Genomic DNA, 17,732 nt, shown 5'->3' on the forward strand with positions numbered 1-17,732 from the left:
GTCTGCTCCAGCGTGGAGTGAGTAGCATGCTTGTTGGTGTTCATGACCCCGGTGCTAAGATTCGAATTTCCGAACCGAAGGCCTATAGCGGTGCTTGTGATGCGAAGGAGGTCGAGAACTACATGGAACAATACTTCCTTGCAGCAGACGTGCAGGACGAGGCAAGGAAGGTGCCGACTGCAACTATGTATCTGACTGATGACTCTAAGTTGTGGTGGCGTACCAAGTATGTGGAGATACAGGCCCATCAAGTGAGACTTGATACCTGGGCCCTTCTACGGGAGGCGATCCAAGAGCAGTTCTTCCCGGAGAATGTTGAGTACAATGCCAGGCGGGCATTGCGAAAGTTGGAGCATACAGGTTCCGTGCGAGCATATGTGAAAGCTTTCTCAGCACTGATACTGAACATCTAAGACATGTTGGAGAAGGACAAGCTATTCATGTTCATGGAAGCCTTGAAACCGTAGGCGAGAATTGAGTTGCAGCGCCAACAGGTGACTGATTTGAGTTTAGCTATGACAGCGGCCGAACGCTTGGCTTTCAACCCAGAGACTCGGAGGGATAGGCAGGCGACGCCTAGTCCCACGCAGAATAAGCCTGTTGGGACGAGATTGTTCAGGAATAACTCCAACAGAGGTGGGGGAGAGCAGAAGCCCCACACTAAGAATAGCTCACAGGGCGATTCAGGCAAGAACAAGCCCCAAGAGAACAGGCAAGGCGCGCCGCAGAGGAGTAGCGGGTACTTCCTATGCGATGGTCCGCATAGATTTCGGGATTGCCCGAAAAAGCAATTGTTGAATGCACTAGCGACCTTTACCAACAAGGCGTCATCCTCGAAAAGTGTGAAGCCACAAGCATCAGCAGGTGGCGAGAATGACTCGGAGGAGGATGAGGACAATTTGGGTGTCGTATCCCAATGGTGTAGTACATTGTCCACGATGGCGGCAAAGAGAGTTGTGCCACCCCTTGCGAGAAAGACTGTCCCGACTCTTACTGTGAAACTGCCGAAAAAAGAAGAAGAAATTCAGCCCCGGAATCCTAGGAAGAAAGGGTTGATGTGAAGATTCACGGCAAGCCGATATGTACCATGATTGATATTGGAGCCTCTCACAACTACCTTGCGAGCTCCGAAGTGGCGAGACTCGGGCTTGTGCTAGAGAAGGGAGTTGGGCGTGTAAAGGCGATCAACTCGGCCGCACAACCCATTGCTGGTGTGGCCAAGTCTGTGCTGATTAAGGTTGGTGCTTATGAGGGCAAGACCAAGCTTTCTGTCGTGGTGATGGACGACTTCAAGCTTATCCTTGGGCTTAAATTTTTTCCGGATACACGTACAACAATCTTACCACATGTTGATTCGCTGATGATGATGGGAGCGAAACCTTGTGTCATCCCTACTTTGGCCGAACGCACAAGAGAGAAGAATTTATCGGCCATACAATTTGAGAAGGGGCACAAGTGTAGACCTGGGTCGCACCCTTTCTAGCCGAAGGGACACAACACAGACAGGGAAGTGGCAGTATCTCAGGGATGGCGGACATGTGCCGTGATCCCAAGAAATCCACTTAGCATCCTTACTTGGTGCAAATGTATAAAAGCTTCTCATTTATGGAACCCCAGGTATCTTAGTTACGTCATTTATTATTTACTAGCTCTATTATTTCGACTTACGACCTAAACTCCATGACCGACTTGATAATTAGAGTGCTTACTCTCTGTTCCCTATGTAGATTTCAAGTTTACTTCTATTGCCCCACCGAGCCAGGCCATATTACCCTACAATTCTGAGCACATCACAGATTCATTCGTATTTTGAGTTGGGAAGTAATGCGTTTCAAACAAGACAACTTATAGATACGTGATCAAATAAGGAGAAATGAATAAAAATAAACTCTACTAACATATGTACATACAAAAGATAAGTCTGAAAAACTCAAATCTATCGCTAAACCCACAAATCACCATATAATGTTAGTTGATAGGTCCAGCTAAATGTATGTACATAATAGATATGAACATTCTGTATTTTCCATCTAATAGTAGGTCAGTTGTAAGCGCTGCACTGGAAGGGGGCAAAAATCCTTCAGTCGCTTCTTTGCTGTAATTAGTGGATGCTCCCTTCTTTTGGTGAGCCCAGAACGAACTCTGCAAATCCCCGCCCACCAAACACAGGACGCATAAATGCATTGTCAAACTTTCTCCAGTAATAGTGGACTGTGTGGGTTGGTGTGCTTAGAAGCATAAGTAAACTCGGTGGACGTGGAACAGTTCTGCCCATTTCAACGTCTTCTGATTCTTGGCCATAGCCTAGAAGGGGAAGAGTCGTTGAGTTTGGACTAGAAGGTTCAGATGAAACCATAGCTCTGTTGTGGTCTGATGGAAGGAGCAGAAGCCTTACAAGATGCTTCGTCAACAATCCAAACACCTAAAATTAACAAATATGTTTAGAGTTTACAGTGTCCAGGAAAAGGAAACAATGTATTTTGTCCAAGGAAAATTCTCCGTGTGCAATACCAAACAGAATGCATCATGTCGCAACAGCAATATAGTTCTCATAATTGATGGCGCTTAATATGTTTCCACACCGAACACATAAGAAAAACTCCTTGTCTAAGCTAAAATGATAATTTAGCATAACCAAAGATACTAAAGTTGGAACGGTATAGACAAGAATGAAGTTCTTACCACTGTGCTGGAAAGGACTACAGTAATGGTGCAGGTAATCATTGTTGCATTCCCTGGCTGCTTAGTATGGCCTGATTTGGCAAACTGCAAATTTTAACATAAGTCAGAAGATACTATAACACAGGTGAACAATGTACATGATCAGAAGATACTATAACGCAATCGTGAAATATACAAAAGCAGAACTCTTGTCAAATTTAGTCAAAATGTTCAATGTAATTCTCCAATAATTTTAATCAAGGCTTTGCATGAGTTTAACTTCCTCCTGTGCCCACACCAGGGATAAGTACTAAGAAACTTCTCATTTTTCCTTTTACCTGATTATAAGCCAGCGCCATGGAAACGGCACCTCGCATCAGACCAGCCCACCAAACTGTAACCTGTATAGTCATGCATGTTATTTGTTGCTTGCAACAGCCATTAGCAATTCAGCCACAGAACAAGATTTCAAAATTCTACAAAAAAATAACCTGCTGCTTGAAGGTGAGTTTGTCACTCTGTGCCTTCTTAAAAAAGTTGGATAAAATGGATAGTGGGAAAATAAATGCTGCTCTCCCAACCAAAACTAGGGCAAGAAGCAGGGCACTTGCTCCAACAGATTTTCCAAGGCTGCAGGAGTTTTAGAAGAGCCGGAGTAAATAGAGAGATTTACGTGAAACTCATAAATGAAGAAGAAAAGGAGCAACATTAAGCAAGAATAGAAGTTGACCAGAAGTATCATCAGTATTTAGAAGTGAAGAAAGATTATAGCATAGGTTACTTCAATTTTAGCAATCTGTAGATGTTACATTACCTGCTGCTCACCAATTTCCATTTTTCAATGTCTAATGCATCCATACCAACATAAAGGAAGATAAATGTCTCTGAAATGAATGACAAAGTTGCAAAAGCATGCCTGCAGAAAAGCAAGTAAATAAGACAATGTTATGGTGGGCGATGGGTGGGGGTAGAGAGAGAGAGAGAGGATTTTCTAAAAGTATCGCTTACTTGGTAGTAATTCTAGAACGCTCAGTCACATTATACCAGGTATAGTGTGACATGACAATTCCACAAAGGAACACCGTAAGAATTCCACTCAAGTCAAAGAGCTGAAAGAGGGGTGCAGTGAACATGATCAGTAAACTGTAATTACTAATTACTTTTCCATAATAACGACTATTTTACTGCAAAAGTATATAACAGAAATTTAGCAGAGTTAAAAGTAAGAAGAACCTCGGCCATTATATAAGAAAGGTAAGCCATAAGAATCATTAAAGCAACCTCCCGATCAGTTGAATGCCTGAAAATTCAAATCTTAGCTGTTACCTTAATAATAGGTATCTTTTAACACTCTTACCACAGAGAAGTCAGCTCAGATATCTGTGTAACAAATTAATTTCAACATAAAAGCAACTAGGAAAGCAAGTAACATTTATCAATATTCATAAGCTAATGACTACATAAGGTGTACTAAGTTCGAGAACTCTTAGGAACCAAAAAGGAAATAACCCTGGAGGAAGCAGAAGATAGAGTTTTAGTTTCACATTTTTCTAACAATAGAGCATCTTTTGACCAGCAAGAAAATAGAGATCACTGGATAAGGGATTACAATGATGTTGGTGGCCAGTGGCAAACATTGATGAATCCAGTCTATGAAACCTGTTACACAATGATCATTAAATAACTCTAGGTTTTTTCTCAAAACAACATAGACTGCAGTGACAATGCCACTAAAGGCAAACTCCCAGTCCCGCGCTCCTCATTACCAGCGCAGTCAAAAGTGAAAATCGAAGGCAAAAGGAAAAATCTTAAGAACCCATATCAGTTTCCAACTTCCTAAATGAAATCGAAATGTTGTTTTTGAAAGTGAACCTTAAAGACATTGATGAAAATGGTGAAGGAGAAAAGGTGGGGAGGAAGAAATCGAATTAGAGACCCCAATGAAAAGCAGAAGCAGACAAACGGTGAAAAGCAAAAGGAATTGTGGAAATAATAAACAGCAACCAAAATTTCAACCTTTCAAGTGTGCTGCTTGAAAAAAGAGGCCTGCCTTAAGTTTGCTGCTGGAAAACAATTGACAGAGACCAAAATTTCAACCCCTGAAAAAGAATAGGTGTGCTGCATGAAAAAGATGGACTGCCTTAAATTCCTATGACCAAAATTTTGATCCCTTTAAGTGTGCTGCTGGAAAAGAATAAGGGTGTTGTTCAACAATGATAGACTGCTTTTGTGCTACTGGAAAAGAATGGAGGAGAGAGGAAAAAAAAAGTATCAAAACTAATCTGTTATATGCAAATATACTATATTTGATAACCTTCATTCTGCATTCTCCTAATTGTTATTTGGTTCGAGCTTTGAGGGTGAATAGGAAAATGGTAACACCTTCATGAGATAAAAATATTATTATATCCAGTCAACATCCCTGGCTACATTTCCTCATGGCTCCTTGCTCAGAATCAAGAAAATGAGAGGAACTATCGTACTAAGGTGGACTCGACAATTTCACCAAGTTATGCAATTGAGATGATCTTCATTGTGGATCTAGTCAGTTGATGGAAATATCATTCACGCTTACACTCAGATGCATAAATTAGCATGTCAAAATTCAACAATAAACCACATATTCACTGGCACTTAATGCATAAACGATAGACTGAAACAATTTGCTAGCGTTACATACCTTCCAAAGTACAACTTTTTAATAATATAGGCACTAAGCAATCCCATCTGCATTTTTAAAAAGGAAAACAAAATGATCAGACAAGGATAACATTTTGGCTAAGGAGTCCATGAGAATAATAGTGAAATAAGTCCAAAACATCGAGATGCCTAAAATAAATTTCTTTCAGTGATCATGAAGCAACATTTCCGTTATTCCAGCAGAGAATTCCACAATAAAGAAAAGAGAAAGCAGATGGGTAACAACCAACAGAAAATCTTTATTTATTTTACAGACTGAAGTTCTATTCTCTTTCACCACTATCTCATCTGGAGCTCAATGTTGCCATAACTCACAGACTTGGCCATTCGTTTGCTCATCATTTTTCTACTATGCTATCCTGTCATGCATGCATCTTTGGGAAAAAGATAAGTTAACTTCTCACAAAGTTTTCCTTGCTCCTCCAGAAGTTGCATTTAACTAGGTTTTATTGTTTTCTGGAACAAAGCTGATCCAAATCAATTGGATCTCTACTAAGATAACATACACATTAAATAGACCACACAGTAACAGTTCATATCCATCCTGATAAAGCCTTACCCATGATCAAATATCAATTTTTAACACAACCAAGTAAAAGAAATATTTGAACCCTAAGGAAGAATATAACACATAGAACTTAGAGAAGCCAAATTTGACCAGACTACTGCCAACTTGCAATTGTGATGAATGAATGAGATGAGAACTCACCGAAACACCCAGCAAAGTGCTGGTTATAAATAAAGAAAAGAAATTGCCAATGAATTTTAAGACAACTCTGGAGTTAACATCTGAGAGGTCAAACTTCTGAATTGCATTAAAAAGCACCACAGATGTGGCATCATTCACCACGCCTTCCCCAAAAACAAGACTGTAGAGTAAAGGCGTCTCGTCCTGATTAAGAACCTACAATCAGGGCAAAAAAGTCAGTCAGGAACCGTTCCGTCGATTTCCTATCAGGTATCTCTTTCCCCTTCCTGGAGAAGAAAACAAGTTGCAAATTTATCCAGACCTGCAATGTGCACACAGAATCTGTAGCTGAAAAGATGGCTCCAATAGCTGCATAAATGATGTTGGACAATTTTTAGAAGCCATCATGCTTAGCTCTTATACTTGGAAAGAACGATTAGCATTGGCAAGAACAACAACTTAAGAACTAAACTTGTTCACCAGAGACACAGGATGAAACCTTCCAAATATAAGCATACAAGAAGGCATTTATTTATTATTTGATTGGCAGCACACATCAACCATAGTACTGAAAAATTTAGGCACACATGCACACAGATAAGTGAACCAAATAAAACACAAAGGACGACAGAAAGTTGATTCAATCCATGCTAACTTATTCAAAGTTACCCAAAGGCATAAGCACTGGCCAGCAACGAAGACCTCAAATTAAACTATAAGCATGATACAGTCAACATAGGCAACATAGTTAATAGCCATTGCCCATTGACCCCACTCCCCCAAATTTATAGCAGTAACCCTGCCTGAATCCAATATAAAGATATAGGCACAAACACCTATATGTTCCATCAGTGCCACATGATAACAGTGACTCATTTCTTTTGGGTAAAATTGATCTTCTATGATTTTGGAAGCACGGGGCCAGAGAATGGAGGACAAAAGGACGGTGGTGTCTAAGACATTTATGCAAGTGTTAATAACACCAGAGAAATGTGAACAATTAAATAGCAAACACCAGATGAACATATAAAGAAGAGGGTGAAGCTACCAAGAAAATCCCGGAGCTCGAAATAGCCCATATCAAATGTCTCGAAAAACTCTTTTGCACCTGAGACAGTTTAAAAGTTAGTGTTATGCTAAGTCAAGAACCATACAATGTATATGGAAAACATGTAGTTCAAACGACAGGCAATAAACAGGCAGAGACTGTAATTTCCAGAAATAAGTAGGCGACCGTTAAAACACTACCACTACCTCAATTGTGAGGCCTTATGTAGCATAGAGTTTAAAATAATAATATTGTTATTCAACTGACTGACAAAGTATTTTACTCCAAAATTCCAAATGGAACCTAGAAATCATCTAAAAGACAAAAGAGCCTGTTGGTACCAGACCATGGTTAATTGAAACTTGCTAGTTAAGATTCTATGCGAATGATAGAGATTAAAAACAAAAATCATGTTCATTTATCCATGACTATTAGAACAGAAGATACTCCAATAACATGAAATAGAATATAATCATCATTTAGTTCAGCTGTGTTTCTGCGCATGAGTTGATGGTGGAAAGAATACCAAATGATATGATGAAGAAGGATATCCCTGTCCCAACAGCACCAAACAACATAATAGTCATGAAGTTCCTGAAAAATTGCTTCTTTTTCACCTGGAACCTGGCAATAATATAAAAACAATAATTATCAGATCCCAATTTCACAAGAACTATCATAACCAAAACAGGAATGAAAAATGAAACAATAATCCTTCACCCCTCCCAGGTTCAACTTTCAAGGCATAAGGAAAACAATTGTATTTTATTACTTCTGAACTCCTGGAATTATAACCAAATGCATGATGAGATCACAAGACCTAACAGAAAATAGAACAAACTGATTAGAGACACTTATCACTCACCCTGCATTGAATATAATAGGTGGTAAGAGATATATGAAAAACAGCTCTTCATCGAACTCCAAGATCCTTGAGCTTGCTCCTTTAGTAGCCAGTAATATAACAACTCCAGTACCCAAACCCTGCCAGTAAACCATCAAACTAATTTTTAAGCAGAGTAGAGTTTTAACCCATGAAACCAAATGAAGTTAAAGATTTTTCTGAAATAAAATATGTGGGGAACTCACGATAAAAAGAGCACTAATAGACTCGTTCATCCATCTATTTTCTTCCAGAAGATGACCAATCACAATGCAAGCACAAAGGAGCGTAACAAACAGCGTTATGGAATCAACGGAAACCTTATCAGGATCAGAGGTGAAAATCCCTAACATCATCAACACACGACCTACACTACCGCCCATATCCTCAGTTTACTACTCAACCAGACGGCAGAAAGCAGCGTTCCCCTCCTTTCTTCTGCCTCAGAAAACAAGAATAGTTCAAATAAGAGTAGGGAAAAGATGTCATCAAGAACTAGAGAATATAATCGTATTGCAGTCGAAGCTTCAGTACCCAACCAAACGTATTAGATCACCAATCAAATCAAAGCAATCAGTAAACAGAAAAATACTTCAAAACGAAATAACTCAGTAGCGGAATTAGCACTTCATCGAGAAAAAAGGTTATCACCGTTCTTCACGTCCATTAAATCAACTCTCCAACATCCAAATACATTAACTCTGAATATAACTACTTCTATCACTAATCAAATCTTCAAAAAGAAAAAAAAAAAAAAGGGTGCATGGAATAAGAACTAGGGAAAACATCGATGAATACCTGTGTAACTCGACCGTCGACCCGATGGATAGCAAATCAATTAGGGTTTCACTATTCCGCGACTCTGTACGTTGTATACTAATTGCTTCAAGTGTAAGAGAGCAGAGAAGAAAAGATTGAATGAGTGTAGTAAGCAAAGAGCGTGCGAATATGATGATGGCAGTTGGAATACCGCGAAAGTTAAACGTACAGGAACACAGTTCCCCTGTATATGAGGGAACATGTGCGCCTGCAGTTATTGGGCCGCATTGGGCCTATTGTGGGCTGTGAGATTCCGAATTAATGAGAATGGTATAATTCTTGGGCCCACCACAAAATGCCGAACATATGGTCCAGAAGAATCAGATTTCCTGAGTGGATTAAAATATTGTACTTTTATCAAACTTATTATCTAACACCTTTTAGCATTATTAGTGTGTGTGTGTGTGTGAAATATGCTAAGAATATGGTGATTTACAAATGCAATAAATGCCCTTTTTATTGTTTACATTCTACGGCAATCCTTTTTCCAAAAGTAAATAAATGAAATCATACTTATTATTTTTCTGAAAAAAGTTTGGATGATTTCGACTTCAATTATTATTAGGGGTTAGGACAAATTTTCAAAATAATAAATTATTTATACAGATACTCACGGAATATCCAATAAAGAGTTGTTACATCGGCAAAGAAAATCAAAATCCATAATAGAAGTTGTTCGTTCTTTATCAATTGAATTAATACGTGTTGGTATGATTTTCGTGAATTGTGAAATATATTATGTACCTACCACTGAAGTTCAAGATTGCATTTGGATGTAAGGATTTGAATTTTGAAAAGACGATTTGAAGTAAGAATTTTAGGGTTTATTTAGATTTAAAAGAAGAATTTAGAGAAAAAAAATAAAATTCATTCATATTTATCAAATTTTAGTTTAAAATTAAAATATAAGAATTTGAGATTCTTTAAATTTGAATTATCCAAATATATTTAAAATATTTGTTATCAAATATTTGAAATTCATAATTTCAAATTCTTCAATCCGAATGCAAGCTCATTTAAAACCTATTACAATACAAATGGTAAGAATTTATCGAAATAAATTTGATGAATTTATTATCATGAATTTGAAATTCTTGAATTGAATTCGTGAATTCCAACATGATATAAGTTAATTTAATATTTTAAAAAAGAAGACATGCTTTATTAATTAAATTTGTATTTGTAAGATGTTGCAATTTCATAAGATAGTGTAAATTAAAATGATGAAACAGTATAGTAAAAGGGACATCCTCAACACTATCACCCCCGCGGAAAAACCCAAGTCATAAAGCAGCAAAAAAGTGGTCACAAGAATTCACGGAAAAATACCCTCACCAACCCTAATCTCTTCATTCTTACTCCATTTTTTCTAATATGTGAGCTTTATCAAGCTCTAATCACCACCAGATGAGTTTTCCAAAATCGCTTCCTGCTTGCCTAATAAAAACCCTTTTTCTTTTCCATTTAGATTATTTCTGCCTAACAACCATGTAAAAAGATCTTGTCCTGAAGGAATAGTTTTTGTATAGATCTGTGTGGCTCTGGTTCATTGGAGGGTTCTTTCTGGGAATGCTGAGTTTTCATGATATGTGTTTGTTTTGCGTTTAGATTGATGTGTACTTGTGATAGTTCTTTTGTTTGGGACCTTTTTTCCCCTTGTTTTTGTCAGGATTTGAAGCTGTAGGTTTGAAACTGTGTGCAAATGTTTCTTTGTTAGCGGCTGTTCTTGGAATATATTGTTGTGATATAAAGATTGCTTTTGTCGGGGTTTTAGTAGAAAAGCTTTTAGCATGTTTTCTGGGCGCTAGCAGCTTGATTACCGGGTGTTAAACTGTACCTTAAAAGAGTATTTTCTGTGTTTCTTTTTTTTTTTTTTTTTGGGCGAGATGGGTTTGATGATACTTCATCAAAGTTTGGTTTTTAGGCTTTAGCTTTGCAGGGTTATGGGATTTTATTTTTATTGATTGCTGTTGGTAGAAAGATATTTGGTTTTTGGAGCTTATTTTCCCATTGGTTAATTATGTCATTCAAGAGTATAATTCAGGATATGAAGGGTGAATTTGGGAGCATATCTAGGAAGGGTTTCGAAGGGAGGTTTGGTTATGGGATGAGGTCGAGGTCTCATCGTGTAGTTGAGGACTGTCGGGTGACTGTTGTGGATGCTCTGAGGCAGAGTTGCTGGGCAAATATGCCATCAGAGCTCTTGAGGGATGTGCTTATGAGGATTGAGGAATCTGAGTGTTCGTGGCCCCAAAGAAAGAATGTGGTTGCTTGTGCTGGTGTTTGTAGAAGCTGGAGAGAAATCATGAAGGAAATAGTAAGAAACTTGGAGGTCTCTGGAAAGATGACATTCCCCATTTCACTGAAGCAGGTTTGTATTGCTTGTGCTCATGGCCTTTGCCTGTGGTATGATTTCATGTTTAGCCACTATATTATCCTTTAGAGTTCTCATTTTCTCAAAGCTTCATTTTAGAAAATTGTACACAATATTATCAATTGGCCTGATACAGCTGATATATGCATTTGCATAATTTTGATTATATTCTCTGTTTGTCTTTGGAATAGAATATATTATCATGAGTCATAATGGGAGTTCTTGGAGGAGCTTGCTAAATATTTCTTAACATACGGCATCAACTTGTTCACAATGAGGAGGGCTAGTCTTGTGGCTTTGTACAACCTGTTGGGAATTGGGATAGGAGGATTTAGTGCAGTTTTGTTTTGGCAGTGCTTTTATGTCAAAAGATGGAGACATTGATACCCTTTCTATTTTATCTCAACTTGCAATACTCCCTTGTATCTGATTTATGCTCAAAATGTTATTATTTCGTTCCGTGTTTTTCAATTACCAATTGCTAATCCGCATGTTTCTCAATGCTTTATTAGAATGATCTTTCTGATGTCGGACTGCTGACAAATGGGCTTTGGTCAAGATCCTGTATGTGGATGATAAAATGTCTTTTGTTAGTTTAAGGAGTAAACATTTTTGCTTTTGTCTTTAGATTCTTGCTCAATGTGAAGTTAGCACATATTGCTGTTATTGATGAACTAGCATGGTTTGCAATGATGAAATGAAGACTGGAAATAAAGAAAATAAGTTTCATGTCCATATGCTAATTTCAGTTACAAAACAACAAAAGACATGGTTTCACTTACAAATGATTTTAGTTTATGTGAAAGAAATTATAATATGCTGGTGAAATGTTGGAGTTTGACTAGTCAATTTCACCTGTTTTACTTATTGTCCTCGTCTTCCTTTCACTAGCATGTGCTGAAATAAGACTTGGTGGTTGTTTCGCAGCCTGGTCCAAGAGACACCCTAATTCAGTGCTTCATTAAGCGGAACCGTGGCAATCAAACATATCACCTTTACCTCAATTTGAGCCAAGGTAAAATGCTCAATTGTCTGTTGATCGTTCATCTATTAATGCTACCTACACCGGTGTAGCTTTTCTCGTCATTAAATAAATAGTTCCAAACTTATGGTTCTAGCACCCTGATTTCATATTCTAAAATTCTAAGTTACACTAGACAGTTGGTTTCTGCTTCTCAAGCTGTACTAGCTCACTCTTCACACCTTTGTTTCTCACAGCTTCGAATGATGATGGGAAATTCCTTCTTGCCGCTCGAAGATGTAGACGGCCAACTTATACTGACTACATAATATCTCTTAATGCTGATGATGTATCAAAGGGCAGCAACAACTACATTGGGAAGTTGAGGTAAATCTGTTGTATGAGATTGCTGCCTGCTTCCCAACCCTTGCAGATTAAAACTCATCATTTTTGTTGTGACAGATCTAATTTCTTGGGAACCAAGTTCACAATCTATGATGCTCAGCCCCCTAATGCTGGAGCTAAAGTTACTAAGTCTCGTTCGACGAGGATAGTTGGAATGAGACAAGTCTCTCCCAAGGTCCCTGCAGGCAACTATCCTGTGGCGCACATTTCATATGAATTGAACGTCTTGGGTTCAAGGTGATTATTAGTCCCTCTGACATAATCTTAATGTTGAAGTGAAACAAGCTATATTTTCTCAGGATTCATGTTATTCAGTGAAAGTGAGAATCACTGTATTTTCTAACACTTTCACAGTAAAGTGATCGTTTCCCAGTATAACTCTCATTGTTTTTGAATGTGAAAGAGATGCGTTGCAACAGTGTCATGCCTTTCACCTACTAAAATATATACATATAATGAAACAGGGGACCAAGACGGATGCAGTGCATCATGGATACTATACCCACTTCTGCAATTGAACCGGAAGGCGTGGCTCCCACACAAACTGAATTCCTGCCTGGCAACTTCGATTCATTTCCTTCACTCCCATTTTTCAGGTCAAAATCGACTCGCACAGATAGTTTCCGATCTGGACCTCTGTTGACACCGAAAGATGAAATGCTAGTTTTGAAAAACAAGGCTCCTAGATGGCACGAGCAACTACAATGCTGGTGTCTCAACTTTAACGGACGTGTAACAGTCGCTTCAGTCAAGAACTTTCAGCTAGTTGCCTCTCTTGAAAATGAAGCTGGTGGACAAGAGCAGGAGAATGTCATTCTCCAATTTGGGAAAGTCGGGAAAGACATCTTCACCATGGACTATCAGTATCCGATCTCTGCTTTCCAAGCATTCGCCATTTGTCTTAGCAGCTTTGACACCAAAATTGCATGTGAATGACATCAGGTGCTATGCTAGTCTGACTACTTAACAGCAATATCGAAAGTGATCTCAGTGAATATTTCAAATGGTTCTTTCCTTTGCAGACATGTTTGAATCGGCCATTTGGTGCTCTGTTATTCTATCACTATGTTTCCATACTTCTTGTTGACATGTATGAAATTATAGCATTTACAGAAATCTATACTGTGTGGCAGTCCACGCATCTGTCCCCTCTGACCTTTTATTGAACTCGGCAGGTATTGGAAGGCGCTCAGCAGAACCCGAGCCCAAAATCACGTGTAGAGTTGATAACAAACTAAAGAACTGCATCACTCCCTGCTGCCTGGCTGGACTAGCCAACTCATTTTTAGCTGTGCTTTTTGGTTTGTGTTTTAAATTTACTGTACATACACATTCTGTAGCAGTTGGCATGAGCCAAACTCTTGGAAGCCGTATGTGGCTTCAGTGACGTCTTCTTCTCACGCATTCCCAAGGTCTCCAGAGGGTAGTTCCTGCAATCTGTTTGCAGTCCTGTATCCATGTGTGTGTGGAATCTTGTTCCAACTGATCTCACATAATGCATGCGTGATAGCAGCAGAAATTTTACATGTAACCTGGCTATTAATCGACTAAGGAAAAGCTTGATTTGTTCTGTCTCCATCTTGAATGCTCTTTGTCTTGGAATCTTGGGCTCAGGATTCTGCACTTGCAATTGCAGCACATGCTACGACTTTTAAATTCTAGGCTCCTAAACACACAGGTCATTCAAGTTCCAAATCCTTTTAGCACAACAACTCAACTCTAAGTCCTATCAAATATGATGTTATGTTTATCACTTTCACACATTCGGAGTCCAATATGTTATAGAATGACCTACCAAACGAATGTCAAGCTTGACTTCTTAAAATGATGTTGCCTGACCAAATTGAGGATGTCTAGACGAATTTCACTAAAAGAGACATTTATATAGAGGTTGGATCCTCTTAATCTAGGTAATTACAATAAAATTTTGGAGAAATTACGATTAGCTCTTTTGAAATTTAACATAATTATATTGATCGTTATTTAAATATTATTTATACATTCTACTTTTTAACGGTTGTCTTATAATTAGTAAAATTGTTAAACTTTTATTATTTTTTTATAAATCAATTAAAATATTTTTATAAATTATGAATTATAATTTTATTTATTTTTTATATTTTTTTATAAATTGGGTGATAATTTTATAACTTTTCTCATCCACCTGACTGAAATTTTTTTTTCTAATTTTTCAATGTTTTTAACAAAAACAAAACAACAATAACAACAATTTCAAACTTCACAGTTATATAATTTTATCATATATTACAGATATTGATAATTCTTTAAATAAAAAAAAATTATAATTCTATCAAAATTCATAAAAATCCATTGTAATTTCCACTAAGATAATCCCAATATAACCTTTAACTTATCAAAATTCTGTGGTTGTTAAAGAAAGGTCAATATAATTGATAATCAATATTTTAATATCCTGATGGAAATTATATATACACCTTTCAATAATAATCAAATTAATTTCATGAAAAATTTTCCAGAAATTTTGCACATCACAAACACACATTAAAAGAGAAAAAATTCTGTACAGCGACGACGATATCCCTGCATTGATGACGATTGACAGAACTCCAGAAACCCCGCAATGACACATTAGCACAGTTTTCTGGAGCCAGAACAAACTTTTCAAATTCTGAAGCACGAGAAAGGAAAAAAAAATAAAAAATGAATTAAATCAAAGGCCTCAGATTAGCATATTGGCACACTCATCATAGCGACAATCACCCCACGGAAGCTCCCGTGGATGCGCAGTTTATGGTGCTGCCGCTCTTGCCAATACTCTTGTCATCACCGGCATAAGTTAATCTCAGCCCATTCAAAACTGGAAGTTTCAGCCAAAAATAAAGAGAAGAAATCGACAATCGTCACATTTCAGATTCTATACAGAAGAATTAAGGCGGCCAGCTACCAATCAGGGTTAGGGTTTACCGGAACGACGCCAGAAGAACTTATAAATAGGTAGCCGTAGTGGGCTGTGGGCCTATCAGCCGGAAAAAGCCCATATTTAAATGGGCCTCTTTCAATGGTCCTCAGAAAAGTACATTTGCCTTTCTATTCTTTTTTTTCAGGCTACCTTTGGATCCACTGATTTTGATTTGACGAAAGAATTTGAACAAATGATTTCAAATGATTTCGTAACAAAAGAATTTAAAATATATTAAATGTATTTAAATATAATTTTAAAATCTTCCAAATAAATTCAAATGATTTATTGTTATTATGAAGGAATAATTCCACTCTCCTCCCTTGAGGTTTGATATAATTATACGTACATTTTTTGTGATTTGAAAATTTATATTTAATATACCTGGGTTTCCTTCCATTTAATAAATAAATCCACCAGTTAGTCAAAATTCACTGAATTTATGATATCAACAACAAAAAAACTAAACAAAAATCTATATTTACCCCGATCAACTTATTACTTATTCATTGTAGGTTAAATAAATATTTTTATAATCAAATTACCTTAATACATCTTTACACTTTAATGCATGTAAGGAGGTATGTCTTCACCTTTAATCAGAAAAAAACCCGTTTAACCTGCAATAAATCAGTAAAGTCAATCGAGGGTATGTATCAATATTCATTCAAATTTTTTATTAATATCAGCAAATTCAATTAATTTTGGTTAATGAAGGAACCTATTTATTAGATAAAGACGTAATTATTCTATTAAAAAATTGAAATTTATAATTTCAAATTCATCTATATAAATACCCCATCAATTATTTTCACAATTTATATATTAACCAATAAAATAAAATCAAAGTGTTTATAGCCTTTTTTTTTTTTTTGGGTTTTTAATTTGTGAGTATTTAGTGAATGTTTTTGGAGCATTGTGGCACTTAAAATGAGTGGTCCATGCATGGCTATGGTGGGCAATAAATTGTCAAATGAATCTCAATCATTGAATTAAAAGCCAGTAGATTGTGGCTGAGGACCACAGTGGATAATATCTGGGCCCCGGATCATGACCTTCCAAATTCCTGTTCCATGCACCTCAATCTAATCTTTTTTACCCTAATACTTAATTATAGTTTTCTTTTCTTTTTCTTTCTTTTTTGTGTGATTACAATTTATGGTTAGTTGCAATAATTTTTAAAATTTTTTAATCTAATTATTGATTGAAATTATTCAAAAGACATTATATTTTTCAATAAATCGATACTGATTATAGTATATTTCCGAGAATACTTGCGTGAGCTTATAAGTTCTTGAAAATATCGTATAAGATGTTATAAATTATTTAATAATATTTTTGGATAGTTACACTTCCCTCTCTTGAAATTTGATGTAATTACACGTAAATTCTCTCTAGTTTGGGAAATTGCATCTTGAGGTTGTTGGAAGTATAACAAAAAAGTGTTTCCGTTAGTCAAAATTTACCAAATTGCTAATATTTAACAAACAAAAAAATTTGAATGAAAATTGATATTTATCCTCGATTGATTTATTACTAACTGGTTGCAGGTCAAATAATTTTTTTCCGACTAAACTACCTTTATAACTTTGAAGGTATAACCCCTCTCATGTATTAACGTGTGAAGGCATATGACAGTAATTTGATTATAAAAATATTTATTTGACTTACAATAAATATTTATTAGTCAATCGGAGGTAAATAGATTTTTTTTTCTAAATTTTTTGTTAATATCAACAAATTCGATGAGTTTTGACTAATAGAACGACTCATTTGTTAGAGGAAAGCAAACCTCATGGTGCTAGATGTAATTTTTCAAATCACATGAAGTTTACGTGTAATTAAACCAAATTTTAAGAGAGTGGAATGTAATTTTTCCTAATTTTTTTCTTTAGAAAAAAGAGTTTATAAACTTTAAAAGCAGACGTCAAGAGCTTTAAAAGAAGTGCTAACGTATTTCTAAAATCGTAATAATTTTTTTAAAATTAATTACAAATTTAACATTGCAAACATCATATAAATTTATAATTTTATTTTATCCAAACATTTCTTGAATTTATTTTTAGTTTAAGATCTAACGTGTTATAACGTTAAAACTATCTTATAAAACCTACGTGCAAACTTATAATATCTTTTAAATAAACTTAGCAAAAGCCCATTTAAATATAATTAAAGAGGAAATTGAAGGGAGTGTTTGTCGTTAATGATCAAACAAATCAATTCTTAAGGAGTGTCGGAAAGGTTTTTTCCCA

General features: G+C 36.4%; 2 protein-coding genes across 2 annotated transcripts; one reads left to right on the forward strand and one right to left on the reverse strand.

Moving 5' to 3' along the window:
- Positions 1–1,852: 1,852 nt before the first annotated feature.
- LOC105165247 (sodium/hydrogen exchanger 1) lies at positions 1,853–8,969 on the reverse strand. Its single transcript, XM_020694536.2, has 15 exons — positions 8,779–8,969; positions 8,187–8,418; positions 7,963–8,081; positions 7,624–7,721; positions 7,098–7,157; positions 6,372–6,418; positions 6,071–6,265; positions 5,342–5,388; positions 3,895–3,961; positions 3,670–3,770; positions 3,476–3,577; positions 3,153–3,291; positions 3,000–3,062; positions 2,683–2,766; positions 1,853–2,422 (listed from the first exon to the last, which is right to left on the reverse strand). The coding sequence occupies exons 2-15, from the start codon at positions 8,361–8,363 to the stop codon at positions 2,102–2,104; spliced, it is 1,620 nt and encodes a 539-aa protein (XP_020550195.1). The 5' UTR covers positions 8,364–8,418; positions 8,779–8,969; the 3' UTR covers positions 1,853–2,101.
- Positions 8,970–10,053: 1,084 nt separating this feature from the next.
- Positions 10,054–14,117, forward strand: LOC105165246 (tubby-like F-box protein 3). The gene is made up of 6 exons (XM_011084198.3): positions 10,054–11,170; positions 12,101–12,188; positions 12,392–12,521; positions 12,597–12,776; positions 13,004–13,481; positions 13,715–14,117. Exons 1-5 carry the CDS (start codon positions 10,820–10,822, stop codon positions 13,473–13,475), a joined length of 1,221 nt encoding a protein of 406 aa, XP_011082500.1. The 5' UTR covers positions 10,054–10,819; the 3' UTR covers positions 13,476–13,481; positions 13,715–14,117.
- Positions 14,118–17,732: the final 3,615 nt, after the last annotated feature.

The sequence above is a fragment of the Sesamum indicum genome, linkage group LG6 (assembly GCF_026168435.1).
Source record: "Sesamum indicum cultivar Baizhima isolate 11 linkage group LG6, ASM2616843v1, whole genome shotgun sequence".
NCBI classification, from domain to species: domain Eukaryota; kingdom Viridiplantae; phylum Streptophyta; class Magnoliopsida; order Lamiales; family Pedaliaceae; genus Sesamum; species Sesamum indicum.